At 53.4% G+C, this 21065-nt stretch overlaps 8 protein-coding genes across 8 annotated transcripts; 1 reads left to right on the top strand and 7 right to left on the bottom strand.

Annotated features, from left to right (window-relative positions):
• Positions 1–1085: 1085 nt before the first annotated feature.
• CTAM01_00736 (uncharacterized protein) lies at positions 1086–1415 on the bottom strand (the record flags this gene model as incomplete). Its single annotated transcript, XM_060516784.1, has 2 exons — positions 1086–1137; positions 1294–1415. The coding sequence occupies 2 exons, from the start codon at positions 1413–1415 to the stop codon at positions 1086–1088; spliced, it is 174 nt and encodes a 57-aa protein (XP_060388246.1).
• Positions 1416–7565: 6150 nt separating this feature from the next.
• CTAM01_00735 (uncharacterized protein) lies at positions 7566–7883 on the bottom strand (the record flags this gene model as incomplete). The annotated part of the gene is made up of 1 exon (XM_060516783.1): positions 7566–7883. The coding sequence occupies one exon, from the start codon at positions 7881–7883 to the stop codon at positions 7566–7568; it is 318 nt and encodes a 105-aa protein (XP_060388245.1).
• Positions 7884–8069: 186 nt separating this feature from the next.
• Positions 8070–10292, bottom strand: CTAM01_00734 (3-dehydroquinate dehydratase; the record flags this gene model as incomplete). The annotated part of the gene is made up of 1 exon (XM_060516782.1): positions 8070–10292. The coding sequence occupies one exon, from the start codon at positions 10290–10292 to the stop codon at positions 8070–8072; it is 2223 nt and encodes a 740-aa protein (XP_060388244.1).
• An 863-nt stretch (positions 10293–11155) lies between these two features.
• CTAM01_00733 (uncharacterized protein) lies at positions 11156–11407 on the bottom strand (the record flags this gene model as incomplete). The annotated part of the gene is made up of 1 exon (XM_060516781.1): positions 11156–11407. The coding sequence occupies one exon, from the start codon at positions 11405–11407 to the stop codon at positions 11156–11158; it is 252 nt and encodes an 83-aa protein (XP_060388243.1).
• A 38-nt stretch (positions 11408–11445) lies between these two features.
• CTAM01_00732 (uncharacterized protein) lies at positions 11446–12581 on the bottom strand (the record flags this gene model as incomplete). Its single annotated transcript, XM_060516780.1, has 2 exons — positions 11446–12208; positions 12553–12581. The coding sequence occupies 2 exons, from the start codon at positions 12579–12581 to the stop codon at positions 11446–11448; spliced, it is 792 nt and encodes a 263-aa protein (XP_060388242.1).
• A 1346-nt stretch (positions 12582–13927) lies between these two features.
• Positions 13928–14266, top strand: CTAM01_00731 (uncharacterized protein; the record flags this gene model as incomplete). Its single annotated transcript, XM_060516779.1, has 1 exon — positions 13928–14266. The coding sequence occupies one exon, from the start codon at positions 13928–13930 to the stop codon at positions 14264–14266; it is 339 nt and encodes a 112-aa protein (XP_060388241.1).
• A 1827-nt stretch (positions 14267–16093) lies between these two features.
• On the bottom strand, positions 16094–18120 carry CTAM01_00730 (major facilitator superfamily transporter; the record flags this gene model as incomplete). The annotated part of the gene is made up of 4 exons (XM_060516778.1): positions 16094–17047; positions 17119–17274; positions 17342–17760; positions 17826–18120. The coding sequence occupies 4 exons, from the start codon at positions 18118–18120 to the stop codon at positions 16094–16096; spliced, it is 1824 nt and encodes a 607-aa protein (XP_060388240.1).
• A 2075-nt stretch (positions 18121–20195) lies between these two features.
• CTAM01_00729 (uncharacterized protein) lies at positions 20196–20901 on the bottom strand (the record flags this gene model as incomplete). The annotated part of the gene is made up of 2 exons (XM_060516777.1): positions 20196–20645; positions 20716–20901. 2 exons carry the CDS (start codon positions 20899–20901, stop codon positions 20196–20198), a joined length of 636 nt encoding a protein of 211 aa, XP_060388239.1.
• Between the last annotated feature and the right edge of the window lie 164 nt (positions 20902–21065).

The raw sequence follows: 21065 nt of genomic DNA, 5'->3' as shown, positions 1-21065 counted from the left end.
CATTTCTTCTTCATCTTCGACATGGCTTCACACGAGCCCAGGCATGACTCTGCTGCTTCTGACGTTTGACACTGACACTTGACAGATTAACTAACAACTCATTTATAATGCAGTACATGAACAAATCAACCACAAGTGTCATTTCAGCCCCGTGAGATGACGTTCGCTTGGCAGCTCTTTCACCGAGATCAAGGGCCGGTCCGCCAAACATGCCCATGTAATGTCTGTGTCAGATCTCGAACGGATCGATGGGAACAAGGAAAGAAGCAGGAAAAAGAAAAAGAAGGCAAAATACCGAAAGACGCCATAGCCTGCCAGGCGGCACTAGAGGTTCGAATTGACATCGTGCCGGTCCTCCACCGTTTAAGCATGACTACGGTACTCCATACTCTATGCCGCGGACGAAGCTGGGTGTGAAGAGTACCGCTTACGGTACGACAGACATGTCCACTGCCCAGACCATGCATGCTACCCGTTCGTAAAGATTCCCTTTTCTGAGCTGGTGGCGATTGGCCCCCAGCTTCAGAAAAGCGGTATGATTTGTTGTCTGCATGTCTGCTGAAAAGGGGTATGGATCATGGGGGGCCTGCGAGGTGAAAAAAAGATGAGACGAAATAGGATCCTTGCCTAGACTGCCTCAATCGAGGCAAGCCGCGGGTCGGAGACACATCGTAGGCGGGCTACCGTTCGAACTTCGGAGAGCTGCAAAAGAAAAGCAATGGCATGCAAGGGTGATGTATCCGTAGTATGTGAATAGAACGGCTAGACCACGATGACCCAGTTGGCAGGTGACATGCCTCGAGGTAAGTACGGATACGGATTTAGATGGTCTGTACGGAGTAAGTACGACAGAATCCACACTTGATACTGGCTATCCTGGGACGTTGCCTCTGCCTATGTCCATTCTGCTGATGGTGTCTTGTCTACTTGTCAGTTACCAAGCTGGGTCGACGGACTAGTTGTTTCGTTGCTGCAGATTAGACGAGTCCTCGAACAGAATGTCTCACTTCTTTCCGCGCGAAGACACACTAACATGGCCCTCACTCATATCGGACAGCATGAGATGCTCCAAGACCATGCCTTCCTCACTGGCTCGTGCTGATTACTGACCGATGACGAGCGAACCTTCCGTCGTTACTACGGGCGGTGAGCCTTGTCAGACAGTTGCACATTAGGAAGGACATTTAGAGATCGACCTAGACTTGAGAAAATTGGGATGAATGTTCTTCTTGCCGTGCCGAGGATAGCTTCGCAGCTCCTCGATTGGGACGTTCAAACCCGTCTTGCGCTTACCTTGCGAGATAACATCGATAGGCACTTGCATCTATGGATTCCAGGGCCTTGGCATCCTGGGTACCAAAGCCGTAGAGAAGCGCCGTGAAGAAACCGGCCACGGTGGACCGTCGTCTCATCATTGTCGCTGCAACATATCAACGCCCGATAGTAACAACATTGCGGATGCTTGCCACAGATTAGGACCAAGTGAACAGCTCTACGCCCGTCTCATCCCTTCCTTATGACAAAAGGGCGAATGCATTGTGTCGGTCTGGACGGCGAGTTGCTGCTCTGGCCACCCATCCCGCATAGAAGTGGAATCTCACCCGCCCTCCGATCCGACCTGACACAGCCATGAGAGCGCAGCTTGTGTCTGCTCACTCTACCTTCGACCAATAACTTTCCTCTTATCAACCATCCGCCCGTCTATCTTGGCTCATGGCTCTACCTATTCGGTGCCAGGCAGCGAGTTTGCCAGTCTGCGTGTCTGCACGAAAGGATCGCACCACATGGCAACTAGATATGGTCAATGCATGGCGATGATCCCGGCTCGCCAGCATTCTCTCCCGCAAGGGGGGGCGGCTCGGGACCAGAGATCTTGGAGGGGATAGCACAGGCACAGGCACGTCTGCGCCTCCGCTACTGCCTTCGTCACCCAAACCATCACATCACAATGTCGAGAAGAATTGGAGAACATTCCACCAGGAGCCTCCGGTCGAAGGGGAGCGGAGACCATGCCGATCGATGCGGAGAAGCTTTCTGCTTTTGTCCTCCTGCTGATGCCATCCATCTCGCTCAATGCCAAGTGCGTCTCAACTCTTCGGGGGATGGGGTTCCCACTATGGTTCGCTCCATGTCGCTAGGAAGTACTTGCAACAACTCGAACCCCAAATGTAGAAACCGTTAAGTACGGGCTGACTCAAGTTCACAATTTCTCGTGGATCCCCTTTCGACGACATAGAGAACGGCCACACATGCTGGCTACCGCTCGAATCAGAGCATGCTTTGAACCGGATCATGGACGACTGACGTTGGTCAGTGCCGAATTGAAGCAGCGCAAGCCATCCGCGACGAGTCTTCGTCTGTATCCTGGAGCTCGACACTGACACCCTGGCTTGGGCCCGAGGGACTTTCCCCGGATTGCTCGTAGATCCGCCACAGCATCATCCACGCGAAAAGCAAAGCCACAACTTGCTCGTCCTCCCTTGCTTCTGCTCGATATCCTGCATCATACAAGAGTCATGTCATGGTATCAACCTTGTCGTCAGCGTCAAACCATCACTTTTGCCTTCACATAGATTGGCCATCTCGAACGAAGGACATCGTCCACGCTGAAAGAGTCTATTCGTACCGACGACTGCCTCCATAAACCCAAGCTTGATTGACAAGTTGGCCTACTGTTCAAACTTCAACATGGGCATCCCCCCACAAAAGAGGTGGACACTTTCCAACGGGCCTCGCCCAAAGTCGCAATTACAGCGAGCAACTAACGGAATCCAGCCCCGGCTGGCATCTCCGGCACTTTCTCGAGACCTTCGTTGAGTAAGTCTTGACGACCTAGGAGTGAACATTGGCAAGTCGCATTCATACGTTGGTGCACACAGCTTGCCCCGCACCTGTACACATGACATCCAGAGACCTTGTTCCCTCATGCTCTCCAGAGCCGAATAGCGGCCGAAGGTGCCAGGTGGGAGACTCCAAGAGTAAGAGTTGAAGAGCCCGACACAGGCCGGGCACCGCGGCATCCAAAAGGCCCTGACTGGGGTTCGCTGGTCTCCTATGGGAATAGCCCGATACATGCTGCTCATGCCGCTTCGTTCCAGGCCCGGGTTCGATGGTGTGCATACAGCCACAACACCCAACAGTCATTCAATTTGCGAGACGGTTTTTAGCACAACTGCACCGAGGCAAAAAGAACAACGGCCGCAATCTCCAGATTGGGGGCCAACGTCCATGCCTTCCAAGCCTCAACACGAACGCATGAGACGGGCGGTTTGAAGTGAGCACGGCACCACGGCAGAATAATTGTCACACACGTGGCTGCAGTGTGTCTCTCGACGCATGGATCAGTAATAGGGTTAGCCATCCGAATGCTCAAGCTGCCGCCTCTCAAATGAGGTGTAGTGGAAAGAGAGCACTGTTCAACCAGAGGCCATCCACCATTATCAGACATTGACTCAGATATGTTGCCGAGAGAAGCTTCGACTCTGCATCCATCTCCCGTCTGCTGAGCTAAACCCCAACCCATAACTTGGTGGATACGATTGTTAAAGGAGAAAGTGTATGTTGCCAAGCAGAGGTACCATTTTCTCTCTATTTTGACGCCGTTGACGCCAGTTTGCTCTCTTGGCGCGGCGAGACTTGGGCGTTCCAAACTGTTCGGAGGTGAGAAACGACGCGATGACCTGAAATTTAAGCTTCGGATGTTCTTTACCTTATTCGGATCGCCTTGGGCCATTTCCCCATCACCAATCTCTATGCCGTTGTTGCATCCGAGTCTTGACCGCCACGCGTGGGTCATAGACGTAACACAAGAGCCCCGTCAGAGCTCAAGAACAACTTAGCAAGGAGCAAAACGCGGTTCTCTCGAGCCGCCGGTCTCGGCTCCGGGTTACGGCCGTCCAATCTCATGATGGCAAACCCGCATCTAATTTCTGGAACTTATTTAGCCCCTCGTCCAAGTTGCTCGGCACCCGTCTGGAAAGGTCCGAGGCTCTGACACGACCTTGACAGCATGGCAAGGGCCGTCATAATGTGACGGGAAAGAAGACTGGAAGCAGAGAACACCTGTATCGCCAAGCAACGACGGTCATACTACACCCACAACTGCCGCCACCCGGACTGAAGGAAAGGCCAGTCATAAATCAATACCACAACTCCCCTGTACTTATCACAGGAAAGCCTTTGCGATATCGTTTCAGCCAATGTCACCTACCGCTCTTAGCAACTTGTTCCATATTCCATTCCATAGGCTGTCCTGACGATCCTCGCACCGGCTCACCAACCGAGGATCTATATCACTGTCAGCTATCAGTCAGGTATGATTCTACAGCAAGCACGGTCTTTTCGGTTGAAAAGGCTGTCGGACCGCCGGGAACGTCCAAGATAGCCCTACAAAAGCTGCGACATGGTTAATAGAAGGAATTGGGCAGCGCAATAACGTTCTGCCGGAGCAGGGCCGACGATGGGTTGTCACTTAATCTACATCATACAGGCACTAGATCGGAAGGGGTTGTCTGTTCATGCCTATTTGCAGGCGAACATTGGACTTCTAAGCTCAAGGTATCTCATTAGAGTACCCCGTCCCCGTCGGTGGCGTTCAGAGGGATGGCCTGGACAGCAATTTTCGACTGCGGCTGATGGCATGGTTCACCTACCTGTCATGGCGTTGCCTTCATTTATCGAGCCGGGCTCTCCGTGTGCACGGAAACTAGCTATGCGGGAGTCAGGGCAGTATCCACGCCTTCATTGTACAAACTGCCGGAACATGCAATGAAAGGACCAAACTCTGCTCAGAGCTCGTTGATTCGAGAGCTCTGACAACACCATCCAAGACTATGATCCTTTTGTAAGTCAACAACTCATGAATCCTAATGTATCGGACCACACTCTCTCACAGCTTCGCCCTCCATCCACTCCAAAGTTCCCTTGCATGTTCTTGTTTAAGCTTATGGGCGGTTAGGCGCGCACCCGTCCCACAAGGTCTCTTGACCCAGTCAGACTCGTCACCTCCATCCCAACGGCGTCTTCCAGCCGTACCAATCACCATCACGGCCCTCGCAGAATTTGGAGAATTTGGGGAACGAAGCCGAACCATCTACTTCTGACTCGAGACCTTTGTCCGAAGCTGGGGTCCAAGGAGACCATCGATTCGTGACTCCGCGCAGCGTCCCCCTCTCTCTCCCCACACTCCTCCGCGCATCCACTACCTTCTGCAGGTCTTGAACCCTGATTTCGTACAGAACTACAGAATGACTCTCAGCTACTACACGTGTGCTCTGCAACACCTGATCATTAAGAAATGCCGGCCCGACACGCCACTGGGACATGGCAATAAAAGCGTTTGGAGAGCTACTGAGAGGAGGAGACGGGGCGACGTTCGTCTTGACCCAATATGGGCAGAAACGGGGGCTAACGTCCCGTGCAACGACGACGCCTCGCGATGACATATAGCGAATAGCGAGTCATCGACAACAGCCACGTCAGCCACCCCCAACAACGGCTGGCTGCCACTTTGTTGTGTAGGGGACACCAGCGAGTGCGTCAAGCCTGGCCAAACTTGAGTCCCCAGGGTTTAGGCCGTCAACGTCAACCCGGTATTAGTCCGCTGACGCCCTTCTTACCAGACGAATTCGCAATTCTATCACTGTGTATGCGTCTTTACGGTCTTTGCGGACGTTTGTGAGGGAGACAAGCAATGTGTGACTCAGCAGCGGCCCATGACCATACAGTTACAGACGCGTCGATAGCAGACCTGGCCTTGCCGAGAGCGACCGATGAATCCCCTGCAACGGGATGGCATGGTCAGCAGTCAGACCGACATGTACATGCGCGCTATATCGTGTCAGTTCGTGGATGGATCTCGGCGTCTGTTACACCACCAGCTTGTTCACTTCGGTTTGCCCTTCTCTCTGATGTCGCGACACGTCAAAATGTTCTGGTTACAAGGCATAGGTTGCTTTCGAGGGCTGAGGAGGCAATTCAGAAATACAAACACCGCTGGGACTTTGAAGCAAAAGGAGTTCAGATTCTACTCACACCCCTCTAGACAAGGCCTACTTCTTTTCTTCGTCCCCAGCACATCCGAGATACTGAGCTAGGCTATGTGCTGGTTTCAATATCAGGACACTTGTGATATGATTCAGTCCCCCGGAGCATGTGGCAAGTCCCTTTGCCCTGCCCGTCATCGAGATACACCACGCCCACACTCTCGAGATTTTCTGCGCGCCGTCCTCTCGCCTGAGCCGGCCCCAATCGCGGTGATATCCGCATCCCATTCGTCGATCCAATATTCTTTCGCCCTTGCCCTGTTCGTTAAAACGCAGTTCCCGATCGGCTCGACTGGGGACGGCCACACCCAGACCAGCGCAGGGGACGGCACGGTCTTCGTTTCCCGCCCTTGCATGACGAGGGTGTTCTCTGGTCCATTGAGGTGGAGGGGAGAGAAGGCTTCCTTCTCGTTGCCTTCTCTAGACGTCACCAACACCACCACCACCCATCACCATCCCAGCTCTGGTGAGGAGAGGGGAACGGCCTTTCTTCTCCTGCCTTGACCCTTTTCAGCTGGTGGCCGGGTCCCAGTGGCCGTGAATAGTCCGACTTCGCCGAGACGGGGTGAGCATGGCGTGTGGAGTACGCGGGGCTTCCACTGCCTTAACCTTTGCTTAGACCGAGATGGGACGGGAACTCTTACCATTTTCCCAAGCTGGGCTTGTCACCTTCACTACGGTCTGTCAAACACAAACCACAGAGCCGATGACCCAGCCATGTCAGCTTTCCACATAATGTAACGTCACGGCTTTGGGAAGGCCCGGATGGCGAGAGGATCACCATGGACACATTGAGCCGTATCCGCAGGTGGCTGGCTGCTTCTTTACCCGCTGGCCATCAACCTCAGCATGGCTCTCGCCCACACTTGACCCGTTGATACAATGGCAAGTTGGTGGGTAGGATATCCATCGTCATCAGATTACACTGGCACAACCTTGAGCCCTCCTCGTTTGGCGATCGTCCTCCCCCCTTTCTCTCCCTTCTCCCAGGATACCCTACAATACGAAGACCCTGATAGACCCTGTAGATCTTCTTGTTTTCCGCCGCTCCAGGTACCCATTCGTAGCCGCGATCGCGTCGACGTATCTTTGTAAAGTAGGGGCAAAGGCCTGGATCATTCCGAGATCAGAGGTAGAGGAGCGTCAGAAACGGGCTTGCAAAGAGCGATAACAAAAGGGGTGTTCAGTAGAAAATTTCACATGAGAAGATTTCTTGTCTTGACCGTAACGAATTGCATTTAGTCCATACGCAGAAAAGTGACAGTCCTCTCTAGAGGACTGCCAATGGTCGTTGTCTACATGACATTGTCACAGACACGACTGTGTCTCGATAATCCCACGCTTTAAACTGAAAACGAAACAAAGAAGAGGCGGCACCTTCGAAAGCGGAAAACACGCCTCGTTGATGTTCGTCCTTACCCGTGAGCTACCTTATGTAGAACTAGATCTTGTAAATGCCCCCCCTACAAACCATCTCATCTCTCTTCTGACCCGCACATTTCTCTTCCAAATAAACGCCATTCATGCAATGGGCCATCTCCTTGCCCGATGAGTCGTCCGCTCAATAAGGCCCTTCTCTGCACCATTTCCGCGTCCACACTTCCGCTTTGCACAGCTCCTCGGAGACCTGACATCGGAAATGGCTTTGTGGGTCTCAAGCTCCAGTTTCCAGGTCCCGAGCCGACATGGAAATGCAGCATCGGGCCTGGCTCGATCGCTCCCTCCTTTCTCCGCACTGGGGGTGACAGCCGATGGTTTGTCTTGGCTATCGTGGGGAACTCCACAGGCCTCGGCCTGTGGCCTGGCTTCCTGGGATCTGGAGCTTGGCCGCAGGTTCATATGGCTTCTTGTGGCCCGGCATAGGCCGTGGTCGACATAGGATTGCGGTGTTTGCACATACAAACTATTGCTATGGTCCAGTTCGAAACTCCTCCAGGCCAACAGACCAAGGAGACACAGATAAAGCCGGCCTCTTAGACATCCGAAGGACTGGCGAAGCCCAAATGCTGATCCTCTATACACGACTCAGAACATGCCCCTGCCGCTTGCCAGTCTGACAAAACTGTAGGGCACATTCTGACCGACCAGCAGCCTCAGAGTCTCGACGGTGGTAAAGGCGGCCGTATCAGCAACACCATACGCCGAAAATCCCGCCTGCTGAGCAATGAGGCCTGGATCGCCGCCTTTTCTTGCACCTGCGGTGTCGGCGAGATCGAGGAAGACTTTCTTGAAGTTTGTGCTTCCTCGCACATTGGCGCCAAAGACACGCACCAGCATACCGACGAGGTTGCTCTTATCTGCGCCGAGCGCCGAAACAAATAAAAAGGGAGCACCATCGTCGCTCACAGTTTGTGCTTTCTTGAGGCTCTCCAGACTGTTGAACGGCTCAATGACGGGTCCATCACGGGCCAGAGCTGGCGGTGTTCGAAAGCCAACGGTATATATCTTTGCCATACGGAGTGCTTTCAGCGCGTACATAACTGATGCAGCATCTTCTCCAGATGAAGCCAGCACAACAGCAGTTCGGCCGAAGTAGGCAGAAGGCGCCATATCTCTGGTCAGTGTGCTGATGATACCACGCCAGCTAGCATTGTCCAAGATCAATGATGTATTCGGAGAGAGGCCGGAGATGTGTGACCCCAAGTGGCCGAAAGAGTCATGGTGCCCATGACGAGGGCTCGAGGGAATCGACGCTGGGGCAGAAGATGCCGAGGACGAGGAACCCGACTTGACTATGATTGTGTCCACAGTACCAATCAGGCGAGCTGCCTCGGTCAACTCCGCGCCCTTGCCGCCGTTCAGCGAAGCGAAGAACGGGCTGGCCTTGAGTAGGCTACTCCACGACACCGGCGGGCTGAGGTAGGCACCACCAAAGTTCTTTTGATTACACCAAGCCTCCATGCTTGAAAAGTTGTTTGGCAAGCGCTCTACGACGGCAAAGTAATGCGGCAGGCCCAGTTCATTGAAGCACTTCTCATAGAATGGTGCTTGCGGAGTTGAACTTCGGAAAGCCGGTGTTGTGATGCCATATATGCTCTTCTTGGGAAGCTGCCCAAGCAGTGCCAAAGCCGCGTTTATCTCCGACGCGCTCATTTGACCTGGGGCTGCGACTATTGGCAACAAGGGATGAGTGATAGGGGTGAACACCTTGTTCAGAGTACGTGAAAACTGGCCAGTTTCTCCCATGTTAACTCCAGAGAATGGCGGGGAATCCGGATAATCTGCTCGCATTTTCGAGCGGAAGTACTCCAACTCGAAGTTTTCGTTGTGGTCGTTGATGATGGCAATCATCTTGATGATATCGGCATACTTGCTTGATTCAATGTACACCTGCTCGGCTTGGGACGATGGCCATTTGAAGGTACCAGAAAAGTCGTGAAACGCAGACATGATACGACTGCTTCCCTTCTGTTCCCAAAGTTTCTTTCGAATGGCTTCCGGAAGCCAGAGTTCCACGTCGATATACTCAACTCCCCATTGAATTGCTCGGTAAAGATATTCATAGTAAATATCGGGGTTCTCCATGGGGAAACGACCATTTTCTCTCGTACACCTAGTGGTGAAAATTATTGGGAGTTCTGTCCGTTGGCGCAGGAGCATCAGCTGCTGTCCTACATAGCTAAGGCTCGGGATGGCTGAATATGTGCCGTCGCCGAGTGGCTCCTTTAGAAGATCAACACGAATTTCCACTGCGTCGGCGCCGACGGTGAGGATGTCGATATTCGGCAACGCAGCACTGACGTCTGGAAACGTAGTAGAGATGAAGTACGTTCGTGGTTTTTGCATCAACGTTTCGTGGTGGCAGATCTGGCCGAGAGTGAAAGAGATGAATCTGGACAAGTCTCGACGAAAGAATGGTGCTTCGGTGTAGAGGAACTCGTAGTCGCACTGAGCTGAGAGGAAGACATCTGGTGGCATCCCAAGGTTGACACAGTGGGCGTTGATCGCCACGACGAGCTCCTTGTTGCGGGAGGTAATGTCCTTTGCAGCGAGTTCTGCCGGAATGCCAACCACAAGCCCTTGGTCAGCAACGCTGACTTCCTGAAATGCAGAGCGGGTGACGAATGGCTTCCCCAGAACATCTGCGAAGACGGACACAATCTTGTCCTGGCCGGTGCCGTACAAGATGACGACGATCCTTGTGTCTCCTCTTTGAGGAGCACTCCCGAACCTCGTGCCCGTGGTGATAGCAGGGCTGGCGTTGCGGTCAACATCCATCTCGACGTCTTGGTTACCCGACCCAACCATGCTTCGAGGGCGTGCCGGTGTTGGACCAACGCCGAGTTGATGTACTGATGCCATGGCAGCGCTTGAGGAGCCTGGAATTTCGAGCTGCGAGAAACGAGCTGTCACTCCCGGGACAGTGTACTGAGGTGGGGAATACGAAACAAAGCCACGATAAGCCGCTCCCTCCCCTTCTCCTCCTTCAGAACGACTGGGTTGACCGTAAGGAAGTATGGTGGCGGTGGTTAGTGAGGTCGGATATGTCAAGCCAAAATCCCATGACAAGACGAAGTGGTGATCCAAGTAAGATTATGACAGTTCGAGGGACGAATGGAAGCAGACTCGAGGGGGCCACAGCGGGGGATGAAAGGTGTGTTGTGATAGAGAAGACAGGACAGGGCCGAGGTGCGTCAGGTGATCTGATGGTGTTAGAGAGATATGCGGCCGGGAAGAGCAAGCCGGTGGGGGTCGTCGTGAGGCTGGTGCATACGACGTGCCCTTGAAATCGGGGGCGTGATATGCGCTCCGCAGGTTGCGATTGATAAGAGTAAGAGAAGCCCCGTCCGCGTGCGATTACAACTAGACGATGACGACGAGAAGAGAGCCCTATGGACCGGTTTGCTAGGGTCAGGTAGTTTCTTCCACCAATTCGCGAGTTGCTTTAGGTGTATCCTAATGCAGAACTGAAAGCTCGCGATTCTAAGGGTGGGCTGGTTCGTCTACTTGAAGCGCAGGCGGGCTTGGGATGCGTGCCAACCGCAGGCGGCAGAAATCTCGATTGAAGCTCTGGTGATGGTGTTGCAGGGCCAGTCGCATGTGGCGCGCGAGTCGGACCGTGGGGAAGTTTTGTGACCACGCAGCCAAGAAACACGAGAGAGAAGCTCAATTCAGATGGGCGGCGTGAAAGCTGTCCTGACCGGGTAAGATGGCGTCTGTGTGGATGTTGTTGCAATAAGAGGAGTTGAGAACTTGAGACGAACCGGCCGATGGCACGGGAAGGACAGGGCCGCAAGTTGGTCAGTAGTCTGGCGTGGAGAAGGGATTATTTCGCCGACAGGGAAGCGCCGAGGCGGCGGCGCGGTAGCTTTCGGAGCAGAACAACGTTGTGAGAGGAACAAATGAACAAGGTTCTCCTTCATCCGTATGAGTTCCTTACGGTATGGTATGGAAGTTTGGGCTAGACCAAGAGGTTGGAGATCCCTGACCAGACCGGGACAATTGGTAGGAGCGATATTGCTGGGATGACGGGGTCTAGAGTGTGAATAGACTCGTTGTGGACTTTGAACGGCAAAGCCGGCGAAGTTGAATCGCAATCGACAATCCGCCGCTTGTCGTTGGTGGAGGAGACGGAAAGATTGATGGAAGTTGGGGAAGACGAATTGTTCCACCACAGACGCTGCGTTCCACCGAGTTGCTTGACAAGAGCCAGAAGGGGGCAGAGGGGCAAGCCGAAGAGCTTGGCATGGGGCAGACGGACTGGGACTGGGACTAGGAGTCTACCATGGGATGGGGCTATACTAGGAGCTGGGGCCGGGGACTGGAAGAAGGATGAGAATGAGGAGGAGGAGAGCTCGACGTTGGCTGGTGGTTGTGGTTGTGGTGGTGCCGCCGCCGCTGCTGCTATTGCTGCTACGGCTTGGCTTTGCTGCCGTTTCTCAGATGCTCCTGCACGCCTCTGGAGTCTTGCCAGGGGTGTTGGTCCCAAGGCAGACGTTTGCTCTTTGCTGACTGGATGCTCGGGGCCCCAGGAAGGAAAGCTTGGGTCCCGGTGGTTGATGAACGAAAGAAGCAAAGTCTTGGTTGTGCCGATGTTCCTGACTTGAGGCGAGGCGAGGCAAGCTAAGGTACACACTCCCTGCCTGCGTTTAGATGGGATAATGAGACCGAGCTGGAAGTGCTGGACTGGCCCTCGATCAGATTCAGTTGCAGTTGCAGGCCGGCTAGAACACCGTTCAGCGATGATCCTGTTTCAAGACAAGTAAGGCTCGATATGTCTCTGTATCTGCATCTGGCAGTTAACTAGGGGATAGATCCCTTGCCCTCTGTTGGTGGTATTGTTGTTGCTGTTGCTGCTGCTGAGGGTGTGGACAGGAGGGAGCCGCCTCAACTCATGAGACCTTGTCAGAGGGAAGCTACGTTGCTTTTCGAAAGCTGCGAGGTACCTGAAGGTCGTCTACGATGAAGAGACATTTGGCAAAAGCACGCGAGTTGAAGAGGAAGTTGGAGACGTGCGGGACCCGAGAACTCCTGGCCCTGGGGACCTGTAATGGCGACTCGTGCATACCAAAATGGTGGGGTAAATGGGGAAAGCATGGGGGAGTGCCATCCCCTGTGGGTTCCTTGAGACTCTGACAAGTTGAGGTAACTGCTTGTCAGTGGTTGTACTTCCCCCTGAAGAGCAACTCTGGCTGGGGAGAGTTGGGGAGAGTTTGGCAAGGGGAAGGGGAGGGGGGATCCCCCCGAGCTGTCTGGTCGTCGCCGCAAAGATTTGCCGCATTTTCCCTATTTCCGGGATTTGAACGTCAGAGATTCTCCGCCAATCATAGGATGCTCCGTCCACGCCATTCGGGGCGACTTGGCACCGTTAGTGTGCCGCTGGGAGGGAAGGAAAACCTCTTATGTGCATGGTTCAAGGATTCCACACACACCTCCCTCACACCTCTCACCATCAAAGTCTCTGTCTCTGTCTCTACGTAGTACGGATTACACCAGGTAAAGAAGAGCATCACCTCATACCAACCCTCAAACAACAGATGTACATCAGACTACCCGCCAATGATCATGTTTGACCGGCTTGGCTCACCAGTCACGACCTGTACATGAGCATAGGTACAGCGCTACCTTGGCTTCAACTCGATTGGCGTCCAGACTATACTATTCTTTTCAAGCCATCGGTCTCATTTACGACAAACGTACATGCCTTCTCGATGTGTGGTTGCAGCCGAGCGAAAGAGAGATCTTCCGCGGCCCATGTTGCTTACCGCACAAATGTCAAGCGTTCATGGCGCCTTTATCCCTTAGCCTGAAAGCGGCAGAGTTCACCTCTCCCGACTTACATGGCCTTGGTATTACTTGGAAGTTATACTTTAAACATTTCGGCCAAATTTACCAAATCTGTCTCTCTCTTGAGAAGTAGTGGTTTTTCAAGACCGCCTTTCATAACTTCGTCCTAGATATTCTCCACCACCTGATGGATCATCAACTCATGAAACGATTGCTGGTCCCTGAGGAGAAGTCACGCTGGTGATGGTGACGAGTCAAACAAACCCCATCTCGGGCCTGTTCCGGTCTCTATTCAGCGTTGTCTTCGAACGAACGACTTGTGCCTCTGACGGAGATCGCTCCTTCTGGGGAAGCAAATTGTGGGAACGCAATCGGCAAATATTTGATTGGGCCCCGCCGTCGTCGATACGATGTTCTCGGGATCGCCAGCCGTTGACTACACCTCCTGTCACCACCGCTGTGATGTTGTTGGGCGCTGTTCTGGAAGCTCACCAGCCTGCTGTAGACGGCTAAAGACGGACAGGAACCCTTCATTCCCTTGGCGTACTCCGTACGCATAGACTAGACCAGACCAGACCAGACAAACCCATCTAAGAAGAACGGTTCAGCTCCGAGAAGCCACAGCCGTTCCGGGGCGCAAAACCGGCCCCCGCATCATGGACCAGTCTCCAGAACCAACCTCCGTCTACCGCGTCTTCGGTCCTACAACCACTGTAACCGGCATAGCCGCTGCTGCAGATGCCAATGTGCGCTCGGAGAAAAAAACGCCCTTAGCACAAGCTTATCTGCCTGTCCAACAATCACACGTTGGCCGGTTTGGCAAAGGTATCGACTCCGAGAGGTCCAAGACGACCCAAAAGGTGGAACCTGGCAAACTCCTGTGGCCCCCCTCATTCATCTCACTCATTCGCAAAGTTTCCTTCAAATTGATTCCATCGCTTCGAAACTCGAAAGTCACATCATCCAGGTGGGCTTACAATATCGCGTCTCGATGACAATTCGTGGATATGAGTGAATCGGCTTCCGGCTCCCGCTAGCGTGAGACCAAGAGGCCCCCGTCGTCGCCTTCTTCCGAGCATCTCTAAGTTCCCGACACGGAGCCAAGGTTTTTGAGGCTTAGATCCAGTTCTCGAGAGTTTCAACTCGTCAACTTCTCGTCAGCCTCGACCCTTTTTTTTCTCTCTTGGCAATCAATCGGAAGCACATCGCGATCCAACGCGGCCAGCAAACTATGACAACTTCATTGGTGCAGAATCACCTTTCGCCAGGTTCACAATCGGCGACGGGCTTCGTTGGTGGAGAAACATAGATACGGTGCCAAGGTGGAGCATCTCCCTCGAGATATGTAGGCCAAGACTCCCAGCACGAAAAGAACATAAGAAGCGAGGCAGATCAGTCCATCTGGCCGTTTTCGATTTCTATGACAGACAACTACCGACGCCAAGGACAGAACCGGCCCGGATATGCGGGTTTCGTAACTTTTTACGAACTGCATTACAAAGCTTCAGGAGTTCGGAATCGAGATGCCACGAGATCGCAGGCCAGAAAGCTACCCGAACACGACCTTGAGATCAAACCACGCCAGCCTATGTGACGCCATTTGTAGGACGATATCAAGATACTTCGGGAGGAGAGAGACACTTCTATTGGCAGCATCGTGATAAAAGCCACGGCAACGACACACGGACAGCTCTTCCAGCACGACGAGTATCTAATACCTATTCAACTGTCGGCATTCAGACCAATTATCGTCCATTGTCAACAGATCGACAATATTCGCCTTCCGTATTACTAATGCCGGTCTTTGGCCTGAACTCCTGCGATCAGGGCTGAGGAATCGTAAAAGTTACGGCGTATTGTCTTCCGACTTACACGCGGAACCAGCCCAGCACAACCGCCCAATACTCGCACACGTTGGCAGCAGGGCGTTCAAACATGCCAGGCCCCTCGCAGTGATCAGCAATCTGGGTCCCTTTGTGCTCATCGGGAAGACGTAAGCGCCTAATATAAAGCGCTCCTCGTTCAAGCCATGCACCACCCACAACACCATGTGTGTCGAAGGCATCACGGCCCGAATCCGAGACGAGCAAATCGGTTCTCGGGTCAGCACATATAGCCCGTTGGGCCAGGTGAAACAATCACACCATGCCGCCTCTGATGTCTGAAGTCTGTAAACGACGGGCAAAGACTCCGCATTGATCCAGCGGCCCGAAAGAATTTGATGAATCCTGGATGAGTGTGACATGTGCCAACTTCTATCTTACCTTGCTAGAATGCCCTCGATCTTAAGTTGTGCCTCCTGGTGGTAAAAATCCGTACCGTCCAAAGAAGTAGACAGCCTGATACTACCTGTGGCTGGGTACGTTATACCACCATCAGCCGATGTTGTACTTCATCTGGCGTGAAATTTTACGCGTGAAACTTGCAAGACCGACTTGATGTCTTCGATTTGTGTCAAGTTTGCTCTCACACCGCTCATCAAAGCAGGCCATAGTCGAAATTGCCAATGACGCCAATGTCAGCAAGACGGCACTGGCGCAGAGAGTCATATCTGATACCGGAATTGAGCGTGAATGAATAATGCTTCGTGTTATTGTATAAACATCTCGCCTCTTTTATATTTTCGGACTAATATACATGCCAACTTCATGTTGAAGAACACTAAAAATCTTGGTGTAAACAATTATATCCAAATTGCCGTGCGACATGGCAGTGCCTACATGTATAATGCAACATCAAACGCTCAAAACATCACTCACCCTGCGCCCCATGCGATATGCTGTAGCCGGACCCTCCAAAGATAGGACATTCATTTCCGTCTACTACGCCTCCCCGACGCCCTCGCTCTCCATCACCGTAGCCCTCGCCTCAGTCTCATCGTCGACTTCCTTCCCGCCAACAGGACTCCTCCATCCCGTACTTGCCTGACACAGAATCGCAACGACCGCCAACGCCGCCGCAGCCCGCCACGTGCCCCTCGACGCAGCAGCGTAGCGCTCCACCGCGATCCCGTGCTCGGCAGGACTCAGCCCGCCGTTAAACACGAGCGCGGGACTCCCAATGAGCTTGGTAATGAGCTCCTCCCGCCCTTCGGCAAGACGCCCGCCGCCGTCCAGCTCCGTGAAGCTGGCGACGAGACCCGAGCGCAGGAGGCGGTAAAACACGCCGCCGCCGATGGCGGTCCCGAAACTGCCGCCGAACCCGCGGAACGTGCCCAGCAACGACGTCGAGATGAAGTGCTCCTCCGGGCGGCTGAGGTGTAGCAGGTGCGCGAGGGTGTAGTTGAGCGTCGCGCCCGTGGCGAGGCCGTTGAGCACGACGGCCAGGACAAAGACGCCGAACGGCGAGGTCTCGGTGGCGACGAGCGAGAGGCCGAACATGGTGGCCGCGAAGCACGTCAGGCTAATGACGGAGGGCAACCAGAAGGCGCCGTTGCGGCGGACGTGCAGCCAGCCGACGATGAGACCGCCGGAGCCGAAGCCGACGTTGGTGGGGATGAGGATGGAGCCCGCGATGGCGGGGGCGTAGCCACGGACGGCGAGGACGAAGATGGGGCTGTAATAGAGCAGGGTCCAGCGGATTGACATGAAGAGGAGCTGGGCTGTGCAGGAGAGCAGGACGCCTCTAGAGGAGAGGACGGAGATTGGAATAATGGGGTCCGTGACGAGTTTGAATTCGATGAGGACGAAGAGAAGGAGAGAAACGGCTGAGAGGAGTAGGGATAGAGGGTTGATGTCGCCCGAAAGGCCATATAGGAAGAGCACAATCGTTAGCACCTGCGAGGGGTTGTTAGCTGCTGGTAAGATATTTTGAGAAACGGTTAAAACCGCAAAGGGAAGCTACTCACTAGCATAAAGGCACCCGCGTAGTCGATTTGGGCCAGCTTCTGGAGAACCGACTTGCCTCTGGTCTTGTGGTCGGAGCTGAAGCCATTCGGGATGCTCAAGAAAGCACCAATGCCGGCAAGGAGTCCCAGAGGTGTTTGGACACCGAACAGAGCCCTCTGTATAGATCATATTAGCCCACAATCCTTTCCTCACCACAGGCGGACACGGAAAGAGTCAACTAACCCATCCAATAACAGGCAACAATGCGCCGTACACCACAGCGCCAAACGACAACCCAATCGTGAAGCCTGCATTCACCAGCCCGACGAAAACGCCCCTGCTCTTCTTTCCCACCAGCTCGAGTACCAGAATAACGGACAGCGTCATGATGCCCGCGCCTCCCATGCCCGTCAAGATTCTGCCGGCGATAAAGACCCAGAAGGAGGGTGCTTGCGAGGTAACGACACCGCCGAGGCCGAAGAAGCCGCCCAGCCAGAGCACGAGGATGCGGGGCGAGAAAATGGTGGCCAGGCGCCCGAAGAGGGGCGCCAGAGAGGCCATGCTGATGAGGTAGGAGCTGGTGAACCACATTGCGTGCGAGTATGCATTGAGGTCCTCGGCGACGACGGACTGCGTCATTGTCATGCCGGATGTGTTTGATGCTGTGCAAGGGGATTTAGTCTACTAACTTCACGATACTATTCGAGACATCGAAGATACAACACACCTTGGAGGAAGATGAGAATCCAGGTACTCAACATCAAGACGCCAGCACGCGTCTTGCTAATAGACTGCTTAGGCCCATCATCGTCGTTGTCGTCGTCCGAGTCTCGATCTCGGCGGCTCCCGGCCGGCGATCCATTACGGAGGGTCCGAGAAGACGTCTCGGAGTTGAGTAGTGTCGTCGTCTCGGTGGCATCGGGGAATGAAGAGGTCCCGGTCCTCTCGGCGTCAACTTCAGATGCGACATGCTGTTGCCGGTTGCGGAGACTCGACGGTTCTTCTACCGCCGCCGCCGCCATGTTTGATCGTCAACGGCCAGAATGCCTCAAGGTCTTTGTCGGACACACGCTGCGTTCGGAGCCGGTGTCGTTGCCATTCAGCCCTTCTCCCCACGCGTCAACTTAATTCTCAAGGTTTGCTTTTGCCGAGACTTTTTGTGAGTTGATGTTAGGTGTTGAAGGAACGAAGAGATGAACATGAACAATGCAAGGAAACGCTGAAAAGCATCAAACTGCCTCTCTTTCTCTGTCGCCCTGTTCTCTGAGGCGGATTTAGGCCCTAGTTTGACCTTGAGGTACTGTCACATGAGCAAGTGAGTGCATGTGAGAGATACTAGAGGGAGTTGAGTAGTAGCGTCCGTCATGTCAAGTTGTTGAGGTTGCTTTTGCTCTACCTGGCAGCAGCAAGCTTGGTAATCCAGCTCCGAGCTTGGCTCCCCCACCTTTTCCCCGGGGCATTGCTCGATTCAGTTGCTTGCTCTTACTGCCAGAAAAACGTCACAGTTGGGCGGTTCGGCGAAGCAGCTTAGCAGAGCGACAGGGTCCCACCCGGGCTGCAGCCAACTCTGCCCCGCTTTTGCCGGCTAACGGCTCGCGCTTCGCTCCCGGCCTCTCCAACCTCCTCCATTCGCCGATAATACCAGCCTCCGTCAACATTCATATGCTCCTGCAGGTTTTGACTTAATAAGAAAATATTGTGTCAGTTAGATAGAGTAAACATATGAGGCCGCTTTCTGGTATCGGGTGTATGGTAAGCCGCTTTTTCTTCGGTCTTTTTCCTCACTGTCTCCGTCCTGGATGTGGTAACCGGATAGGCCTATCTCCGGCCTATGCATCCGATGTTTCTCTGCTTCGGGTCGTATCAAGAGAACAAACCGATGCCGACATCGGCGCCTTGGAGCTGTAATAAAGTCGGTTTTCTACCCCTTAGTGTGTGCAATTTGAACGAACTTAGGGAATCGTGTCATGAAGCAGCGATACATGCGCAGCTGAGCTGCTCCGGGAAAACATAATCGATATAGTTGGACGAGTCATTCTTTGAATGATGAGTAAAAGCTTCTCGCGAGAGCATCTTACGTCGCCGGCGACCTGGAAAGAATCGAGGGAAAATGCAAACGGTTACTATTGCTCTGTAGTTCCATGTGCCGCAATGTACAGCTGTGGGATGAAGGACGCGAATAGCTTCTGAATGTGAACCTCTTGATAGATACCTTTGTTCTCTCTCTCACTCATATTCATGACACTACTATTCTATCCGCCTCAAGACTCGAGATGGGACCGGATACAAAGTAGTTGGTAGCAGAGGAAGAGTTTGCCGGAAATTGCGAATCGAAGGAAAATTAGCAAAAAATAAATCAAATGCAAATAACACCGCTTGATCGAATTTTAATGCACTACAACATAAGAGTTCGGAAGATTATAGACACAGAGTAGCTAATCAGTCAGGACTTCGACACTCTTCGGCCAGCAGGTTTTTCACTTATTGTCATGACTTCAGGCGCCGATGCTAACCATGTATTTTCCCGAGAGGATCATGCACGTGACTACACCATCGATGCTGTTGGGTTGGATATGAATGGATTCCCTTTATAAACCATTCAGGCCTAGAGGCGCATGTAGCTTCAGCCGAAACACAAATACATCCTGGACGAGGCCAGCCGCACTGATGACCTTCCGGATGAGGATCACTGGATAGATCTTATTCGAACTACTTTTAAGGACCTCGTAGCTTACGACTTCTTCGCTTTCACTTTGTCTTCAAGCCACGCATTGACTTGCCACCACTGGAAGTGAGCTTTGTCAGTATAAGCTAGCCAAACCCAAGCGGTAGACGCGGTAGAACAGTGTGTTCCGCGAGCAAAATACAACTTCATGATTCAGGCAAGACTCACAATGGCTCCGTCACACAAGGAAACACCGTTTCAAATCTCATAGCGAGCTCATTCCCTAGGGAAGGATATTGTGAAGTATAAGACAAAGAAAGCCCCGTCAGCCGATAGCCAACCCGAACGCCGATACCAAGCTACAGCCCCCTAAACGCCTTGTTGAACGTCTCCTCAGTCTCTCCCTTCCTCACATCAACATCTCAGTAAACCTCAGAACAACCTCGTTGGGTACCCCGTGGGCATCATATCGAAAGGAGCCGGCATGCTCCACGATAGGCCGACCGCGATGTGGTAGGCCATGCAATTCATAGAGCTGCCGCGTTGATTCCCGGAGGCGCCCTCGCCCTGTGCTTTGCGGGTAGCGAGCGACTGCTTCTTGTCCTTTGTAGAAGAGTAAGAACCATTCGCCTCCTCAAAAGGTCTGCCCTCTGAGTTGTGGTTACTACGCGACCGCGAAAGACGTCGGATCCGGAAGCGTGTCTTCAGAGATCGCTTCCGCGGGAGACACGCCCGAGAGAGGTACTCGTCGTCGTGACCGAGCAGTGATCTAACCTCCAACTCTGATACCTCCACCATGAACGCCTTCTCCTCTAGCAGCTTTTCATTCGCATCGGAGCTTGTTGACCTCTGACTATCTCCATTTGGAGGTGTATATGCCATCTGTCAAACGGTCAATTACTGGGTATATTGGGTTGGCGGGGGAAGAGAGGCAACCACTCAGTTCACTCACCGTCTGCGATTCAAAACGCCGAGAGCCCTTCCGAGATCTTTCAGGCACGCCTTGCTTCGGAGATGTCGCGGGTCTCAAAGAGATGGCCTTGCTCGGTCGCCAGCGCGGCAAATTGTGATACCAAGCTGACCGGCGATGCCCGCCGACGATGTGCACCGGGGACTGAGGGAGTGTACAAACGTGCATTGCGAATTGCGACTCACACCAGATCCCAGCGGAGTGTGTAATCCAAGCGTCGAAATCAAGACGAAGGGGCGCACATGTGAGTTACATTATATATCCTGCCCGTGTACCCGGACGAGAAGGAAGAAGTGAAGGAAGCAGTGAATGAGTGCACTTGCATAGACGAC

This window comes from Colletotrichum tamarilloi (assembly GCF_030869305.1).
Source record: "Colletotrichum tamarilloi strain Tom-12 chromosome Unknown Scaffold_2.1, whole genome shotgun sequence".
In the NCBI taxonomy this organism is placed as follows: domain Eukaryota; kingdom Fungi; phylum Ascomycota; class Sordariomycetes; order Glomerellales; family Glomerellaceae; genus Colletotrichum; species Colletotrichum tamarilloi.
Note: the sequence above shows the minus strand (reverse complement) of the source record. Positions and strands in the feature narration are given on the sequence as shown.